Raw genomic sequence first — 19,852 nt, forward strand, 5'->3', positions numbered from 1 at the left:
CAAGCGAAAAACCCTTGTGAAGCAACAATGTAAAAGAGCCACACGAATCTGAAGAAAAGTTTTGACTTTACAGGAAATAACTTCATTATGCCTCAGAAGAAGAGAATTCCGTGTAAAACATTGTGCTTAATAGCCTTGCTTTGGGTAAGAACTGTGCATGCCCGTTTCCTTACACCGTTGTTAACTCGTAAATAGAAGACGCTTGGTCAGCGGTGAGTAGGATGCCAAAGGCAGACTACGTCTAAATTTCCGTCAACCTTCGTCCACATCATAGTCTTGCATGATAATTACCCACGCTCTTGCGCTTTTCATTGAACTTAAGCCCTTTTGGCTAAGGTTGATACTTGGATGGGTGACCACATTTAATATCCCGTGTTGCAATATCCAGTGACGGGCCTTAAGAATGTCTGGTTAGGGGGCTAATTCTGTGTCAACAGTAAATTTATTATTTTCCACGTCTAACCAAACGAGCAACTCATCCCATTTCAACGCCTCCAGGCAGGTTGTTCTTGTCAAGTAACATGTTTCTGACATCCTCATGACACGCCATTACAACGTTCGCGCATGCGCAAACGTTTAACCGCTGTTTTCCATTGACCATGTCGCACTTCAACTTAGCTCTGGAGCCTGAAAAAGGTCTTTACTTGACTAGAATCACTGACCCGGAAATTATACACCCTGCAACAAAAACAATAAATGTATTGACGCTGAGGCAAACAAATCCACCATGAAAGGTTTGAATATAAATGTATATGTACGGATATGATTTTGACGTTAACCATAGCTGGCACAATTATTTCGGTAATTACTGATCTCCTTTGTTTATGAGATATAAAGCAAGGGAAGAAAACTTGGGGAAATAACCTACTAAAGATTCATCAATTTTAGAGTCTTCTATATCCAAGGTTGTTACCTCGAAGGAATCTTGCTGTAGATCCATCCATTTTATACACCGAGGAATTTAATCGAAAGATCAAGGAAAAAATCTCAAAGGAGCTCTGATCTCGAGAGATTGTGTGCCGGGAGGCAAAAATTCGAGGTTACTGCCGTTCAAGAACAGTCTGACATCGCGCTGTGGAGCAGATAACGGGAGAAACCATCGCAAATAAAACTGCCTCTGAAAACAGCTTTCAAAATCTGATGTCGGAACTCAGTTGCATCATGTTCACAACGAAGCTTAGGAAATGGCTTTTTTTTATTCCTGGCATGTTCTCATATCTTATTTTAACACCAGGTTAGTAGAGATTCCCTACATTATCCTGACAGTATTTCTTTCTGTTCTTGCTTGTATAACAGTTTTTTTCCCCTCTTATATTTAACAAACATTACCTGTGGAGGTCAGTCTTTCGCTGCTGTTTGACTTCTAACAATTTAAAAATGGCATCATTCGTTTACCGAAGTGAATCTTTGCCGTCTTGGGATAGTTTCCTCGTAAGTCTTCAAGGACTAAAGCATAAATTCAGCCCTACCGTTTTGCCCTTTCCGTTGACCTCTAGGACCTTCATTAATATGCTTAGTTATCACTGCCATGTTTGCACTTGCACTTTGCACGGGCTGGTTGGGTTTGCAGGTTCTCATCGAAACACACGCCCCCTTAGAATATCTCAGTATTTTCGTTTGAAATAGCGGGCTACCCGGTAGACAAGATCGGAGGCGTTTTCGGACTGGAATTTCGGAAGCCAGACTGTGGAAAATCCCAAAGAAACACTTTGAAGCTCTTACTGGGATGGACTCGAACGGTTGCATCTACATCCAGTCCTGTAGCACCTGTTGAATAACAACAGGTCCGCATTTGACGCTTGGTTAACTTTTTCTCGGTTGATATCAGTATTATTGACCAACATCAATCAATGTGTGGACCAAATATTAACGAATGCTGAGATAATAGTCGAAAGTTGATCGAGTGGTCAAAAAAGGGAGCGTTAGATTTCGTAAAAGATTTTTTTCTATAATTATCTCACGTATAAGATCTTGCATGGCCAGCTCAGTGCCTTTGTTTTTTAATTTGTATGGTTTCTAGAGAAGCTTCGTCACAGTTACTATACCTTATAAAGTGAAGCCTTCACGGTTTCTCTATTTCACCAGTTACAATTTGTGGCAAGTTTTTCAATCCTTTGCCATATTTGTTCCTCTTTGGGCGGTTTATCTCTGGATCTTTTTTAGTTCCAATCAAGTTGAAAATTGAGTAATTTAGTGTTAAGAACTGAGTTGATAACGTAAATTGGCCACCCTAAAGAGTTTAAAAGCTGGCGTTTCGAGCGCTAGCCCTTCGTCAGAGCGATTGGCCAAGGGCTAACGCTCGAAACATCAGCTTTAAACTCTTTACGGTGACCAATTACTCTCCCACCGATGCAGCACCATTTTCTTTAGAAACTTACCCCCTTTATTCAAGTTGAAAATAGTTTGACGCTAAGTTGAAAGTATCACTTGGCAAGTGTTGCTTAAAATTGCTGGAAAGAATATTAAAAAGTATCATTCACTAATAGTTTCTTTATTGCGATAGGATAGCAACTTCTGGAGCTGCTCAACGAAGCGCAGCAGTTTCACTATTTTTAAAGCATAGTGGAAAGCCTTTTTTAGTCAGTGAAAAGGATTTCCGACACTTTAAGGAAGCGTAGTTATGTAACGTTCAGTGTTTGAGACTGTTACACAGAATTATAGCAGGTGTCGTGAGTAGTCTGCGAAAAAATTCTGTATGGCGCCTCGGCTTAGTCGAAAGTTTGGCAACACTCCTAAACCGTTTTCTGCTTTCAACTGGGAATCACTCAGGGGATAACACTAGTTGTCTCACATTTGTTAGAGACCTTGGTTAGCTTACCAGTGGAAATGAATTTTCCAGTTACTTTTAAGTTACTTTTATATTCTGCAGTAATTTGCCTGGCAGTGGATCAAGCGTATTTAGACGACATAGCGTCCTGTCTGGATATCCAATTCGACGTTCTCTCCAATAAGGAAGGAGCATGTCACATTCGCCTGACATTTACCAATAAAGGCAGGCATAACATCACTTCTGGAAATTGGGCAATATACTTCAGCTGTCTTAGAATACTGAGCAACAGAGCAGATCCTCTTGTAATGAGCCGAAAGGAGATTTCTGTCTCACACGTCAATGGGTATCAGCAAGTGATAAAACCTACTAAAACCTTTTTGGACTTGGTTCCTGGTGGGAAAACTAAGCTCGATCTCACCGCATATGGTTCAATAGTTGCCAAGACAGACGTCATGCCCAACTGGTACATTACTGCGCCTGGTTTAAAGCCAAGAATTATTAAAAGCACAAAGGGAGAAAGTTTAAAATTTGTTGGTAGTTTTGATTCAGCTTTGAAATGGAAACGTTCGGAACTGGACAACTTTAATCCCTTCACTCCAGAGAAACGCTTTGATATGAACAACGTAGTTGATCTGAAAGGGCCCGGTAAGCTCATTTTACCTACCCCTGCGGTTTTAAAGAATGGAAGTTCTTTCAAAATGATGGATTTAAAAGATGGAAAATGGATGGTAATTTCACAAAAAGGTTTGGAAGATGAAGGTCAATATCTGTCAGGTATGTTCAGTTCAAGATGATCTGAGTGAAAATTTTTAAGGGTGGGGGCATGAGGTGAAGGACCACTGTCACTGAAGATATTCAGTTCGCATTGACACTAAAGCGCAATCTTTGTATATCTATTTTTGCATGTACAAGCCAAAAGTCACACTAACTTGATAAAAAAATTACCAAAGACCCCTTGAAATCATGAATTAAGTTAACAAAGTGGAATAAGGGAGTAAGAGTAAGAGCGACCAGTTGCCAAAAGCTGTTTATTCATTTCTTGCAAATTGATTGGATCTCAAATAAATTGTCTATCGTTGCTATTATAAGCAGCTCCTTACCATGAAGACTTTCTCCACAGAGAAGCTTAAGATGCAACTCAACGATGGTGGGGCACCATCACGTAAATTCATTGAGCTCAGGATTGGCAAGGTAACGATTGATACAAAGTATGAAAAAAGAGACAGTGATGAATCTTACACCATGAAGGTTGACCCACGCAAAGAAGTAGTCTCAATCGTTGGTGCATCTCCTGCGGGAGTGTTCTGGGCGATTCAGTCGCTCCTGAGTATCATCAGGAACGGAAAGATACCCCGGGTTACGGTTAAAGATGCTCCAAGATATGAGTATCGAGGCTTGAGCATAGATGTTGCTCGAAATTTTCTTCCTACGAAAGAGGTGAAGCGGATCCTCGATGGAATGGCAATGTTCAAACTGAACAAGCTTCATCTTCACCTGACCGATGACGAAGGATGGCGTCTGGAGATTCCTGGATTACCTGAACTTACAGAAGTAGGTCTAAAGGGGAATGATGAATTCGAGAAAAAGAAAGTCGAATAGAGAGCTACTAAGACGCGCAGATCAGTATATATGTGGATAGGTGAATAGGTATTGTGCATTGACAATTGCATAAATCGAATAGATATTTAGACAAGGGCGGGCATGGAGATATGCAGACGAGGTCAAGAGGAAAACAAAATGCGAGGTGTTTCTGAAAACTCTCTGTTTACAGGAATCTCCCTTCTGGCCAGACCTTGGAGTAGATAGTAAAAATTTCCCATGTTACCTTTAGTGAAGGTAACAGATACAACAGGGACCAGAGTTTCCCATGTCACAAGTGCTTACTTAGTTGAGGAATCATTAAAAGTAGTTTCCCGCTAGTACTAATTTAGAGAGAGCAATAAGGATATGGGAGTTGAGGACGGATTATTTTTCTATTTATTATTAATCATATGGAGATATCGTCAACTTAGGTTGTATAATCTGATTACTCACATTCCTTGGTTTCAGTCGTTAACTACTAGCTGTCTAGTTTCGAAATAATCTATTCATAGAAAAAGCTTAAGAGTTTAAAACTTGAAAGTTGGATGTTGAGCCATTCATTCCCTACATTCTTTTATAAACTACCAGGTTGCGTCACAAAGATGTCATGATCTGACAGAAACTCACTGCCTTAAACCTCAGTTAGGATCAGGTCCCTTCAGAAACACTTCTGGTAGTGGTTACTACAGCGTAGAGGATTACAAAGGGATCTTAAAATATGCTAATGCTCGACATATTCAAATCATTCCCGAATTTGACCTTCCTGGTCATTCCACTGCTGCTATCACTGCTATGGAAGCTCGATACAAGAAATATCTAAGTGAAGGCAAATTTAAAGAAGGGCTGAGGTTTTACTTGAATGATCTGAAGGATAGATCAAGTTATCAATCAGGGCAGTTCTTTTTCAACAATGCTGTAAATCCATGTATAGCGGCAACATATGATTTTGTGGAAAAGTTGGTTCTTGAGGTCAAGGCCATACATGAAGGGGTTCAGCCACTCAAAGTTATCCATCTTGGAGGAGACGAGGTTCCCGTGGGAGCATGGAATCTGTCTACTGCCTGCCAAAGGCTGTCAGAGAAGTTTAAGTCGAGGTCTACCCATCTGGATCGGAGAGCCTTTTTCACCAAACGGGTCGCTCGAATCGCTAAGAAATACGGTGTCAAACTAATGCTGTGGGACGATGGATGGGTAGATCGTTCAAAATCCCATATAGTGAAAACGAAATTAGAAAGTGGCTCAAGTTATGGCCATGTCTGGGGAGACACTGTTAATCTTGGTTACAGATTAGCCAATGAAGGGTACAAGGTTTGTTCAAAATCTTTTAAAAGAGGACATGCGATGTGGTAATTGTATTATTAATAGTGATAATCGACTGACCATACACAGTGTAGTACGATATCAACCTAGTTACTAGTCCTTAAAGAAAATATTAAATGATCTATGAGACAAGAAAAAGGGGTCAAAATTGGAGCAAAAATTGATTATGGTGGACAATCATGTGTGGATTCACTGACTTCTCCAACCTTCCGACACAACATAGATAGGTATCACTCCCCGGCCCCTCAATAAATCAATACTTTATGGTCTCATCTTTTCAATTCAGGTGGTAATGTCTCCAGCGTCTCACCTTTATTTTGATCACGCACATGAACCGGACCCAGAAGAGAGAGGATTGTATTGGGCCACACGGTACACAAACACTCGCAAGGCATTCGGATTTATGCCTGAACATTTGTATGACAGTTTTGAAATAGACGACAAAGGAGAACCAAGTGGCGATTACTGTAGCATATTTGGAGGTTGTGTAAAACCACAAAAACTTGAGAACATTATCGGTGAGTGTTCTTTCAATTTTTTTTTTACTCGTTGATGACAGCGTGGAAGATATAATTGCTCTTCAAAATTTTTTCAGCTCCTCTGTTGGGTGCTCGCCAGCCACACTGTTCCCAAGATTTTCCACTAAGTTAGCCTTCACTGAAACGATTTTTGACACTTTTTTGCTTAAATCAAGCCATCTCTGAGATAGATCGCAGATTGGGCACGAGGCATTTTGAATATCAATATCGTCTACACTACCCCGTTATTCCGTGAGACCACAACTGCAGCACTAGTCCCCAAAACCAAAACAAGCATGAATTATTGATTAACCAATAATTACCTCCTGCGCCTTAAAAATCCACCGTACAGTTGTGTAAAATAGCTAACGAAGCAGGTTTCAACTCAATATCGAAAGTGATCCGCGATTGCATTGTTTGCTTAACTATGTTCTCTGATTTGTCAAGACTCGCCCGCCTCTAAGCTATGAGTTACATGCAAAACTTACGCTCGCTTACCCTCGCCTTTTACCAACTTAACTTTCAGTTCTGACTGCCCATTGTGGTTAATTTATTTTAGGCATAACGGCACGCAATCAATGCTACTCTCTTTTTCATGTCCTATACAGGATTAGCTGGGGTCATCTGGTCAGAGACAATACGGACCCCCTCTCAGTTTCAATCCATGACGTTTCCAAGACTTCTCGCTGTCGCCGAAAGAGCGTGGCATCAAGATCTGTGGGAAAATGAAAGAAATAAAGTGAAACGAAACAAAATGAAGAATAAAAGCTGGGCTATGTTTGCGAACACTCTTGGCTATAAAGAACTTGCTCGTTTGGACGAGCTGGGTATTGCTTATCACATTCCTCCTCCGGGGGCCAGGTATCAGTTTCCTTTCTCATTTAAACACATTTAAGCAAGAGAATTAAGATTAGGCTGAGAGTTAATCTCCAACGAAGGCTTGAGTCTGAGAAAAATCCTTTTTCAAATAAGTTGCGATCAGTCTCCACAGGAAGTAGAAATCACTATACTCGAGTGTCACGAATTTATTTGAAAAACAAACACGTTATTAAACCCATGCGGTCCCTCTTTATTCTGAAGATTACCTGCAAGAAACACGGGCACATGTGACACTATTCCTGGGAGCTTAGATATTTCGACTAAAAAAATAGCTGGAAGAGATTCCCTTGGGAAGAAGGCCCTTATCGAGGACTTTGTCTGTCTGCTTGATCCGTTTTTTGTTAAAAAGATTACTGAAGCGAAATGTGACACGTGGGAGAAAAAAATAGATCGACTATTGATTCTTTTTATAAGTCACTCACTGCATAATGCTTTGTGGCAAACCACTTCACCCTTACAAAGTCTCTCCCAAAGTGATGACTAAGTACCAAAACGAGATCAGGGCCGATGATCGTAGAAAAATTCATTAGAATGGACTGGCATTTTTTCGAAATGTTTAACAATTCACTTGTTCACATAGGATCGACAATGGTGTTCTCTCTACCAATGTGGCTTTTCCCGGACTCTCTGTTGAATGTAGCATTGACTGCGGGAGACGTTGGTTTAACCCTTCCAAGCAATCTGTTATAAGTGGTACACTGCTTCTCCGAACCAGGTGAGAACATCGCTTTTAACTCTATGCCAAAAATTAAGTGATTCAGCTTGACCCCCACTAAGTTTCAAATATCATTCTGCACAAACTGGTGCCATCCTCAGTGTTTTAAGTGGCCATTCATATGAAAGCTTATAGGCAGTACTCTCGCGTATTATCCATTCTGATTGTGCACAGCAAAGTGATTCTCTTTTGTTAGAGTGTGGATATAAATCCTTCGGGGTGACCATTCAAATTAAAGTTTCTGAGCAGGTCTTTCATATGATACAAGGTGGATATCACAGGAGGAAGGTATCATTTCGTGATTAGGGATTAAGAATTTTTATATTTTCATGACCAGAGAAAATACGAATTGTGAATTTTTTGCCTTTTGCGATACGTGAAACTGGTTGTTTCTCCAATTTTTTCGTGACGTGTTATTTTCACTTTTTGATGCGAGTGAGACGTGAGCAGGACTTCACTTTCCAACTTTACATTCAGTGTGTGTCCGATCTTAAATTTTACATTAGGAAGAGACCATATCATTGAGAGCTGATTCTAACTTTGTTGTTATCACTTTTTTTTATAGATCTGCTGACGGGAAACGAACGAGCAGAACTGTAAAGACTAAATTATCTAGAACTTATTCCCAAAGCCAACTACGAAAACCAGACAAAAATAAAGGACTCAAGCAAAAATTCTTGAAGGAATCGAGAGCTTCATAAATATTTTAAGGACACATTTCGGTTTTTGCAATTAGCACACTTCCTTTTTAATCAGGGCTCCTAAGCGTGTGTAATATAACATCGCGAATAATGTTTGGGTTTGTATCAGCAATAAAATTTAAAGTAGGTAATGAATGACTGAAAATTCGAGACTTCTCTTTGAAAACTCTAGACCAAGGAAAAAAATTAGTCATAACAACTTCATAATATTGTTCCAGGTGTCGCTTCATCACATTAATGCAAGGAGCTATTTATGACAGGGAAGTATATTGAAGCAAAGTAACGATACTCTCTTTAATGTTTCCTTTTGGACCTTTCTTTGATATATAAGCCTTAGAACTGATCGCAATGTTTCAAACCACAGCGACCATACACTGACTTTCTAGATTCATGGCTGAAACTCTATGCTACTCTAGCTACAATCACTCACAAAATTGCTAACAAAGTACCATTGAAATCTCAATATTCTGGCATAGCAAACCAGTACTATCTATAATACCCTTAGTTTTACCTTTTTTTATTCCTGTCCAATGTTGCACGTTGTTTTCTGTTATGGTATCTGAGTCATTTAAGTCAATTATTCAAGTAGTCATCGAGCTCAGGTTTCCATGTGATGATTCCGTTAAGTGCCCTCGGTTGGCGTCGCTCTGCCTAAATGAGAACAAATTTTGATTTGAGATGAATGGAAAGGCAAACTAATCCTCTCATAGATCATTTGTAAAGCGCAATCACCTAAGACGCAGCTTGCATTATGATATTGAGCTATTTTGTGTAATCACTCCACATTGATTACTTGTATGGCACCTAAAATCTCGGAGTAACATAATTAGTAAAACCTTACACAACAGTTATCTATTTTTGAGCTTTAGAGTAATTACTGAGGTGAGTTTTAGAATAATTGCGTCTTCTTCTCGACCCGTTTATCTTTTTCCTTTTTTCAGAAAATCGACAAGTGGCGATCATGATCATTATAAAAATTAGCGAATCAGTGTCCTATTTGACATCATGACATCACCCTCGACCAGTCATAACCGGCGATCTTCAGTGAGTACGCCAATCCGTAACAATTGGCGTGGGATCATTAAAAAAGCTTCATTTTCAAATCAAGAGCAGTGTTATCACTCAGACAACATGTCCACATCAAACAGTCTTCTGACTGAAGGGTGTAAATAATCTTACAATAAATCTAGGGATCTAGAACATTACAAATTAATATATAACCACAGTTAAACCTGTATTAGGCAATCACCCACGAGCAATGGCGATCGCTTAATACAGGTTTAACGCTAAATATAGGTCGCAAAGAAAAAGAATAAAATGAGAAACGACAAGAGCCCATTACTTGGCTCCTGGATACGATAAAAAGACGCCGTCCATAATTGACCTTATAATGTACAAAAACTCACTCAATAATACTACTAACTTTGATTTCAGGAGAAAAACATGGATTTAATTTCCCTTGAGAGATTATTCCTAGTTTTATCTGGATATTTTTGCTGTAAGTTGCTCAATACAGGTAAAAAAAAATACAATAAGGCCGTTTCACTCCAAGGTCGACCGCGACCGCTTGGTAGAGGTGACCGCTTAATGGAGGTGAAAATTACAGTGATTTCGGGGAAATAAGTTCGGGACTTTGACAACCGACCGCTTACACAGGTGTGATCGCTTAATACGGTAATGCTTAACACAGATTCAACTGTGCATTGTTTGATTCAGAGTTGAAAGTTGTTTCACAGGAAATTGAAAAGGCGTTGGCTTAAGTGACTCTTGTTGAAGTGAATTAAGACGTGCGTCAGAGAGGGAATGTCAGGATTCTGAGAGTTGATTTGAAATTCACACATAGACATTTACCAATACGTAGCTTGACAATGCAGAACATGCTGATCTTACACCTTGAACCGAAATAAAGATATTTTGCGGAATAATAAAAATGTTTAAGGGGTTGATTCAAATCTAAGCAACTTTTGCAGCACTGGGAATTCGTCAATACATGTAGATTTAACTTATGGAGAGCTTATGCTTGGCAGAAAATCTGTTCGGCGAATCCGTTTTCTGGAAAGATTCACTCAGAAATATTGATATCTGGATGTTTCATTTACCGATGTTGCCCGTGTAAATTCGGAAACTGATAACTTCACTGTATTGAAACATTGGGACTGCGTGGCTCCGCTTAGGGCCAACCACTTCAATTTATCTCTTAGCTGTCTTCGAAACTCACTTACATTTTCTGATAAACGTGACGAGAATAATTTGTAAGTCCATTACCTGATTTGATATTGGGAGTTTTGCTTGAGAGAAAGGTCATCAAGTTACTTACATACAATGGGGGGTGGGTGAATTAAAATGGTTTAGTGTCTCTGGCGATGGAAATTGCTTGTATCTGTGACTCAATTATAGAATTTTGCATCTTAATTTTTTTTTTGAAATTTTCCATTTGCAACCCATTTAATCATCCCTATCTCCAAACACCTGTGTTCCTCTTTGTTGTCCTACTCCAGAGTATCATTGTTAAATGTTTGATCGATTTCAGTTACGATACTGCTTCTTAAAAAAAAAACACGAGTCTATATATTACGGTTTATTTCTTTGAGTTGACCAGCGATAGAGCAATGACCAAGTTACTGAATTAAAGGAAGAGACGGGATTTCTCTGATATGCAAACCTAGTGATTTGTCAATTATTCTCTCCCTTTACACGCTTTGTAATACGATGCTGAGTCATAAAATCTCTTTTCTGTCTGTTACACTTTTCCTCGTTTATTTGATAGGAGAATTAGGTAATCTATCAAGATGACACCTCCTGGCTGATAAGGAATGTCTAGTGTTATCAACTGTTGGGAAATTCTGAAAATCGTGAACCATTTCTCATTTATAGCACAGTGTAATTTTCTGACACGCTGAAAAACATTCCGTGACAATACTTCATACCCTACTGAAAACATCGTTGTTGGGGAATGGGGTTATTTAAGCCAACCTGAAGTGTAGCATTTCGCAACATCTTTGAATGTGTTAAGCTTTTTCACTGCAGTTTTCGTCAAGGTCGTCACTGATATCAGAAGAGAAAACTTCACATCTGGTATTCGGACTTTTTTCTTTTCTAATTATACCACAAATGTTTTTGTATAGAGAAGATCTAGAAATTTTTAGCATTTTCGAATTGTTTCACCTGCCTCAGTTTCCTAATAATCCTCGCAGTTTGCAGTTTAAACTAATCAAAGCCGCGACAAACAGATTTTCAATTGCTATGTTATTTCAAATACGAATCGTCGGTAGGTATCCAAATTAACACTGTGAAGTCCAAGTGTTGCACACTGTTAGCAGTGGGGATTTATTCAGGAAATAAAGGCTCTGAACGACTTAAATAAGATGTTTCGTGTTCACTGCTTGTCTGGCATGGTTGAAATTGCAAATTTTGATCTACGCTAGCACGTACATGGAGATATGAAGAAAATGCTTTGTATCAGCAGAAAAATCATCTGAATGAAGAATTTGGTGAGTATGTTATCTCCAAATAAGAAATATTGAAAAAATTACCAAGTTTTAAGTATGTTTTCTTGATAACTTTGCAGTTGATGTTTAGCCTTAGCGGTTGTTAGAGAGCTAAAGCAGCTTTTTCAAAGCATTAATTATACATTCTGTACATCAACATAAGAAGGAGAGAAAACCCGAAATGAAAAGGCTATGAATTAGAACTTAACAGGCAAACAAAGCTTGATAAACACGAGTCTAAATCTGTCGGTTTTCGCTAATGAACCTTCTTAAGTAAATAACAGTGTTAAGGAAAAAATTTTGAAATTAAATATAAAGCCAACGCAGAGAGGAATACACATGTTTTTGAGGGGAAACCTTTTTTTTTTCCTCTAGTCCGCTACAAACGGCTTATCATTCGAGAACTCATCATGCTACGATGGATTGTAGGCGGATATTATCATAATTCATCTTTCAAAGACGATTCACTCATTTTACTGAATTGCCAAAGGAAGCTTGAAAAGCCTCTTTAATCGATATCGTGAAACAGGATTAGATGGAAAGGAAAACGAAAAGTGAAGTCAAAAAAGAAAACTAGCTACTCAAACTTTTAATAATTCGCGTTGCAGTTTTTTCTCCCACACGGGCGCCTGCTGTTGCTTTTTTGCAAAACCAAACAACGCAGAGACGATTCTAGTCTCTACAATAATCCACTGTAAAGTTCAGCTGCCCCAGCTTACTTTAACTTGTCATTAATTTAGCAGCAGTCAGAATTAAGGAAAAAAGATGTCACCATAGCGCACGCCATTATCTCAAATTCGTAGTCGTTGAGTCTGGTTTTCTACACGTAATGTTATGGGCGTTCAATTGCACTTCCAATCCGCTTCAGCGGAAAACCATTTGCGCTCCCGCTGATATAAGCTGTCAACACCAACTCATCATTTTAAGTGACATATGTCAAGTAGAGCGATCAGGTTTGCACCTGATCGGTTTTCCGTTTATTACGGGCTCCTTTTAGCGTGTCTTTGAAAGAACCATACATCATGTTCGATATTGTAGAGAGCGGATCTGGGAAGCATTAACTGAGTATCTTAATTATGGCACTCTGTGCTTTTAGTGTTTTGCAATATACAATAAAGTCTCACATTACACGCGAAAAGCTTCCCTCTAATACAGTTTCGATTCCATAATTTTGGCCTCTGTGGGTCTCCATTGCTTGACGCTTGGAAAAAATTACAGAATTACAACCGTAATACAAAGAAATCGTTTTTTCATTTGGGTTTCTCAACATCAGTCATCACTTCGGATCAATGTATCAGTTCATGATTAATTTGCATCCATATAAATGACCGATTGAAAACAAAACGCAACTGTTACTCCAGATAAAAAGAGAGGAAATAAACATGCTAAACACAAAGAACGAGATCATTTCGGAAAATGACTTCGGGCTAGTATGCGTCTATTACACTCAAATTCAATTTTGAAATACCTCCAACAGGCGCATTTTAATCACGGTAATATTGTACTGCACTATTTTTACATTGATTATCCCCGAGAACTATTTGCTGGCGGTACAAATTGACAAGATCCATTGGAAGTTGATTGATTTCGGCAAAAAAAATGATGAATGTCTGAGCCGGACAAGATAAAAATCAACACGAGATGGCATATTTAGTGAAAACAACTACAAGGGAAGTATTAACGTTTGAAGATTAGTATGCCTGCAGTATAATCCATGGTTTTCGTCTTCGGGTGCATATCTGGGCGGTGTATTTTTTGACCTGTCTATACCCGATCCCACCCATCCATCAGCCGAACACAATAACTTATACAAACATCTTGTCAAGTAAGTTATTAATACTCAGTCGGTTTTCGATCAGTTTTCAAACAGCAACCCGCCCACTACTATAAGAAAGCCCACGCAATGCATGAGTGAAATATTGGCACACTGGGACTCTCACTAGTCACCCTCGATGCAGTATTACAGCTGCTTCCGATTGTCAATTGGATACGATTTTGTTAGAGAACACGGGAAGTAGTGTAATTGCGTAAAATTTCAGAGCACACAGGCCTTACGTTTCTATTCAACTCTCACTTTCACGATAAGTGGCTTGAGGGTTTCCAGCTTGTAGCATTTGACACCATCTTAGAAGCTTTTTTTTATAACACCGGAACTATGTTAAAACATCAAGCCCTCCCAAAAAGTAAAAACAGAAAAGAAAAAATATGTATATCTTCCACGCCTGCGGAACGTGCCGATTAAGCGAGAGCGCGCGGGAGGACGCGCGAAATAAGTTTTAATTTTTGCTTTGAGAAAACAAAAAACCAGTTATAACCTCAGGTGAAAATTAAAATTCACTGAATAAACTGAATAAATTGTTGACTGGAAAAACAAAGTTTATTTGAATTGAACGCAGTAAAATTCTAATTGCTCACAGAGCTTGTATTCATTCGTTTACGAATTGGATTAATTTTCCCTCCGCACGAACGAAAAGATAATGAGGTGCCGCACAAAATTATCTCGTTTTCATTTTGTCTTCCCTTGTGTGAGATATTTGAAAACGTGTAAGCGACTGTTGAGTATTTTTATTTCTCCTTTTTTTTTTTTTTTTATCATATCTCATGACCGAAAACTGTGGGTAGCTTGATAAAACTTCGAGGCTAGTATTAAAAAAACTGTTTTGAAACCTTTAATTAATGCTATACCAAAATATTGCAGAAGGAATTTGAATAGAAGTAGATACAAGCACCCATGAGAATATCATTTATAGATCTCTTGTACTATCTTTTTTGATCTCCATGGACGACACATGCAAATATCGACAATCTGCATGCGCCTATCGCAGAAATTACCTTTACGTAAGTCTGACAAACAGTTGGCGTGGCACCTTTTTCTTGCGTGCTGATGACCAGCAGCTTGGAAGGAGAAGGAAAATAATCAGGTAATGTTGAGAAATTACATTGCAAAATCGCGAGATTTTTCCTTTCAAGTATTCGATATTGGCCGGGTTAGAGCCCTTAGGTTAGTTGAGTACAAGGAAGGCACGTGCGATGAGGTTTTAGTCTTCCTGGCGCCAAACACCCAAGAGCATTTTGTTGAGTTTGTTGATATGCAGACAAGTTCGACGGGGCACTTGAGAAACGGCTGACATTTCCGCCTAAAATGACAGGTTCTTGAGCGCGGCACTCTTTTATCTTGTTTTGGTACGATCAGTCACATTGAAAGAGCGCCAAACATCTTAACGCCTGACAGCTCCAGGCGCTAATGAGCTATTTAAGTAGAAGGAGCTTTACAAGACACGTCGTACAAGAATTAATTACTTTGTTGGGTAGGGTGGTTTTCGATCAGCTCCGGGTTCAATTTATGGGCAAAGCCGTGTTCATGAACTTTGACGAGTTATTAAGAGTGCTTTTGATGAGTTTGTTTGATGGCGTATTAAACTCAATAAGATGGACGCGTGCTCTTTTGCCGAAAGGGGGGTTGTGTTTTTAGTCCTAATGAATGCCATGACGTGCGGACGGACCTTTGACAGTTATGGCGGCGGCAATTGTTTGTTTTTGATAACTATAGATTACCTGTCAAAAACGGAATGAGTTCTGACTGTGAAAAACAAATTATCCAGTGCTTTTGTTTGCATTGTAAAAGCTTTTCACCACTTCAATATATTGTCCCACATAATATATGTTATGTCAAAGCTACCCGCAAAATTCTTTTGTCGCGGGGATTTGGTAGCTTTTTAATGGAATATTTGATGAAAAAACCCACAGAGCGGATGAAGGAAGAATGTTGTGTTTTTTTCTCTTTCAAATAAAAGTTTTGTTTGATCAACGGCTTATTTTTGTAAGCGACAAAGTTCTCCTTCGACCCTTGTTCCTCTCCTCGCCAAGAATCTTTTCTCGAGACAGCCCATCATTTAATAACTTCCCGAACGCATTTTTAATTTTTTTATCTCATAAAATCATCTGCTTTTATTTGGGGTCCATGCAAACACTCCTACTCGCTGTTTATGAGGGGTATTGTGAAAACGCTCCCAGCTGTCGAAGATCTGTTCCCGATGCCATCTTGACGTCCCTCATTCGGTCAAATTGAAGGAAAGCTAGGTAAACAGTACAAAATGCCACACAATTCTCATAAAGAATGAAAATTAATGCAGTTATCGGCTGAGCCCTCGATCGGTCACAAAAGCACAGAGAATTTTCATTTTCGTTATTTTAAGCTCCTTAAGATCTGTTATCGCTTCCAGTAATTGCTTTTATTAGTCGTGGAATTAATTATGCAAATACAGGCGTTAGGAAGACTGTGTTTTGCGTTGTTTTAGAAAGCAATATTGCCAAGGTTAGATCTTGAAATGAGTTTCCCGGTGGCCGGGAAGCCTTTGTTTGGTTAATAACAATTTTTGAAGGATGTGTTATTACAAGTCGTGGCGGTCCTTTGGCGAAGACTAATAGTTTTCTAAATGTTCAGTCAGGCATTAGGTGTTACTTGACAGAGCCGTCAAAGCTATTAGACATGTCAACACATTATCTAATCTTATTCATAATCTCCGAACGCCTGTAGCCGTGATTGATGGCTCGATAAGATAACACTAAGATGTGTCATCGGGATCAAACAGTGCCGAACAGTAAACATGGCTAGGAAGGTCCTTGTCCCTACAGCGTACGAACGTCAATGCGACGCCAAAACTACCAGTTGTGCTCGAGCTCCCACCGAAACCTCTATTATCTGAGCCTCTTCTAAAAGAACAATGAGCACAAAAGCGTGATTTTGAACACACAACGAACACCAAGCTGGAAATTGACAAGTTTTACACAACTCACTTCAACACATATCTCCAAACAATACGTGACAAAAATAATTGACGAAGATTGACAGGTAGATTGCTTCAGAGCAGCGCGTTGACACACTATGCGATCCACTACTTAATTAACTCCTGTGCTCTGATTGGCCAAACGGCAAATCATCAATCAATATCTTATATAGCCAATTACTTTGATGTCCAAGGATGACAACTTTGTCAGTTTGATTATCCAATGAAGGAGTGAAATATCGCTAAAGACGCGTTTTGATTGGATGGCGGCAAATGTTCTCTAATCTAACCAATTCATTTACGACAGAAGAGCGCACTGGCTTTGTCTGTAGTCGGCTCGTTTCTTCTGTATCTACACCTTTCATTGTGTAGTATTTAATATTTCAGAAGGTCTACCGCACACACACAGACCAGATATGCCGACACGAACACTCGCTCTAAAAGCAACAGAGTCTTCGGCAGAGATATCTCGTTCTAGCAATCGAGTTCCACTGGAGGCTTTACAAATGTTGACGCAAAGTGTCTCAAAGTGTAATCAAGAGTATATCCAACCACTTCCATTCAAGGTACCTAGCTCGATATTTTAAAATATCTCACCGAGGTTTAATAGATATCGAGTTATGCCCAGCCAACCCCTTGGTAAATTTATGATTAATTTTTACGACTTACCTTTTTAACTCAAGCGGTGTTATTTCATTTTTTTATTGACTGTCAGGATGAAGACCAAAAGAAATCTCCTTTGGCCCTGCTAGCGGCGACTTGTAGCAGCATTGGCAAAACCGAGCCATCAAAGGAAACAGCAGAAGATAACGCATCTCGAGACCGAAAGATAAGCGACGACGAAACCAGATCTTCCTTCAAACCGTACAAACACACCGCCGGCGAAAAAGTCGACGACATGAACAACGAAAAGGCAGGTTTTCGAGCTCCGAGTAAGGAAAATAATACCTCTCTTTCGCCTGTTACGAGCGGCAAAGAGGAACGAGTGAAAAGTACATCGCTTCAGTACCCGTCGAGCGATGACAGCCAATGTGGAAACCACTCCGCGTCTCAAAATAGGGTTTGTGGTATGTTTCTTGATCCAAGCCAACAGGCCTTTGGCGTTCATTCATTGCACAAAGACTACGGTGCTGGTTGTGTCCATCCAGCATCAATTTTGCCGTTCAAAACCGGAACTATACAACCTTATCCCATGCCAACAGGGCAAGATCCAGTCTCTCCTAGTCTTAAAACCCATGGTTTGGCATCGTCTATGCCGCTCAATTTCCCGACTAGTTTTCCTCAATGTGGCTGTGGCTATTGCTCTCCGCACCCTGGGGACGCATCCCCAGCGCTGAGCAGCATCGGTGCTGGACGACACCAGTTCCAACTACATAGCCCGGGAAGCACACCTTACATGGACTATCTTCAAAGAACTGTGTGCCGTGATGTGAATTGTACGAGCTGTAAACCGCAGTTTTCGCCGTATGCATTTCCAAGTTCTATGCCACAGTGTGGACCCCACTGTACGCAGTGCGACAATGTCAAAACAGAGCAAAACCTACAATCGTCTTTTTCATGTTTTGGATACCCACATAGCATGGCCCTGTACAAACCTGGTACAACGGACGAGGCCTCCCCGTACGTCTGTAACTGGGTGGCGGGGAGCAAACACTGTGGAAAATCGTTCACAACCTCGGAAGATTTATTTCAACATCTGCGAACCCACACTCAGGCTAGTACGCAAGGAAGTTCACCATATGCACAAACGAATTGTAACATTCACGGATGTCCATGCAAGTTAAGAACAAGTCCATTACAGTCGAACCTACATTCCGCGAGATATCGACCCTATTATTATAAGCCACCGGTATTTCCACCGGCCCCCACAAGTTGCTATTCACCGTATCCACTACATGCTTACGAAGCGCACAGACTTTTCAAATGAACGATGAAGAAAAATAGCTGGCTAGTTTGGAAATTATGCATTTGAAACTTGTAAAAAAGTACGTTCTTTATTTGTGTGAAGTCAATGACGAGTGCTTGTATGAATTTGGAGTTAGCGGAAACTGTTCTGGTGATTCTAGTGATTTTTAAACAAAGGCGAAACAGAGCACTCGAGATGCTAACTGTTGTATATGAGGAAATATGGATGGTTTGGGTGTTAATAAGGATATATTTTCCCGTATTCTTTCGCGGATATTATTGTTGGTTTAATGGGAGAATAATTCTAGCACTTAGAATAAAAAGCTCAATGGTTTCGGCGACAACCATTCGGCGCGCAAGTGTAAAGTTTGTAAGATAAAGGGAAATGCGTGTACTCAATGAATAAAACATGTTATTTTAGGTTAAAAGCTGTCTCGTTTGTTTTGCTTGAGAAAATAAGAATTGCGTTTATCTTTTTCAGAATCTTTTTCGCTCGCCGCTTGTACAGTTTTCTCGCTCTTGAGAGAAATATAGAGGCAAAATGCCTGTGACTTTATCTTCATAATTGAAACGACCGCGAGAGATCTTACTTAAGAGCATCAAAGATAAAACTATCATGATAAACGTGGTAATTTCTAGATAGCGGTTTTTTCTTTGCGCTGCAGGGCATTTTGCTGGAGACAGAGAGTTTGAACTTTTCTTTTTTATTCCCGAACAAGTCTTTTCAATGTTTGATTGACAGGGATAAGTTTCTGTCATTAGCAACTGATCACATCTGAAATGACAGTTTTGACAGGTCAAAAGGAAGCGGTGACTTAAAAGACGATTTCATGAGTTTTGCCACATGTCCAAATAGTTTTCACAAGGGAGTTCAATTTTCGGTTTGAGGGCGAAAACGGCTATTACCTTTATTTATTTATTCTCTCGTATCTTAGCACACGTTTGGCACAATATCGATTACAAGCTGTCAATCAAAATGTCCATATTGTGCTCGCCTACTGCGAAAACCAATCTTGCTTTGTCGCTTCTTAGGAAATGAACTGTCACAATTTCGAATCCTAACTAAAAATTAAATGAATATTTTCAAGTTGATCTATCTTAATGAGATAACATTAGCGACTGTAAATCACCTTTACTTAAAACAAGACCGCTTGTCCAACTTGTCAAACAAGTCTAAGAAGATCGTGC

At 39.5% G+C, this 19,852-nt stretch overlaps 2 protein-coding genes and 2 long non-coding RNA genes across 5 annotated transcripts; 2 read left to right on the plus strand and 2 right to left on the minus strand.

Annotated features, from left to right (window-relative positions):
* Window positions 1-432: 432 nt before the first annotated feature.
* Window positions 433-1,537, minus strand: LOC113669753 (uncharacterized). The gene is made up of 3 exons (XR_003446099.2): window positions 1,396-1,537; window positions 1,330-1,363; window positions 433-678 (listed from the first exon to the last, which is right to left on the minus strand). It is a non-coding gene; the product is annotated as an uncharacterized LOC113669753 (long non-coding RNA).
* Window positions 741-8,617, plus strand: LOC113669743 (uncharacterized). The gene is made up of 8 exons (XM_089209425.1): window positions 741-1,234; window positions 2,870-3,544; window positions 3,891-4,321; window positions 4,940-5,659; window positions 5,958-6,189; window positions 6,798-7,050; window positions 7,649-7,783; window positions 8,349-8,617. The coding sequence occupies exons 1-8, from the start codon at window positions 1,141-1,143 to the stop codon at window positions 8,482-8,484; spliced, it is 2,676 nt and encodes an 891-aa protein (XP_089065551.1). The 5' UTR covers window positions 741-1,140; the 3' UTR covers window positions 8,485-8,617.
* LOC149053607 (uncharacterized) lies at window positions 6,716-7,656 on the minus strand. The gene is made up of 2 exons (XR_016187679.1): window positions 7,491-7,656; window positions 6,716-6,904 (listed from the first exon to the last, which is right to left on the minus strand). It is a non-coding gene; the product is annotated as an uncharacterized LOC149053607 (long non-coding RNA).
* A 3,150-nt stretch (window positions 8,618-11,767) lies between the features above and the next one.
* LOC113669724 (zinc finger protein 703-A) lies at window positions 11,768-19,092 on the plus strand. Of its 2 annotated transcripts, none has more exons than XM_089209446.1 (2): window positions 11,768-11,975; window positions 17,475-19,092. In XM_089209446.1, exons 1-2 carry the CDS (start codon window positions 11,964-11,966, stop codon window positions 18,684-18,686), a joined length of 1,224 nt encoding a protein of 407 aa, XP_089065572.1. In that variant the 5' UTR covers window positions 11,768-11,963; the 3' UTR covers window positions 18,687-19,092. The 2 variants fall into 2 exon arrangements, with proteins under 2 accessions (XP_089065572.1, XP_027041601.2); XM_027185800.2 differs by lacking the exon at window positions 11,768-11,975 and adding an exon at window positions 16,552-17,325.
* Window positions 19,093-19,852: the final 760 nt, after the last annotated feature.

This window comes from Pocillopora damicornis, chromosome 1 (genome assembly GCF_964200805.1).
Source record: "Pocillopora damicornis chromosome 1, jaPocDami1.2, whole genome shotgun sequence".
In the NCBI taxonomy this organism is placed as follows: Eukaryota; Metazoa; Cnidaria; class Anthozoa; order Scleractinia; family Pocilloporidae; genus Pocillopora; species Pocillopora damicornis.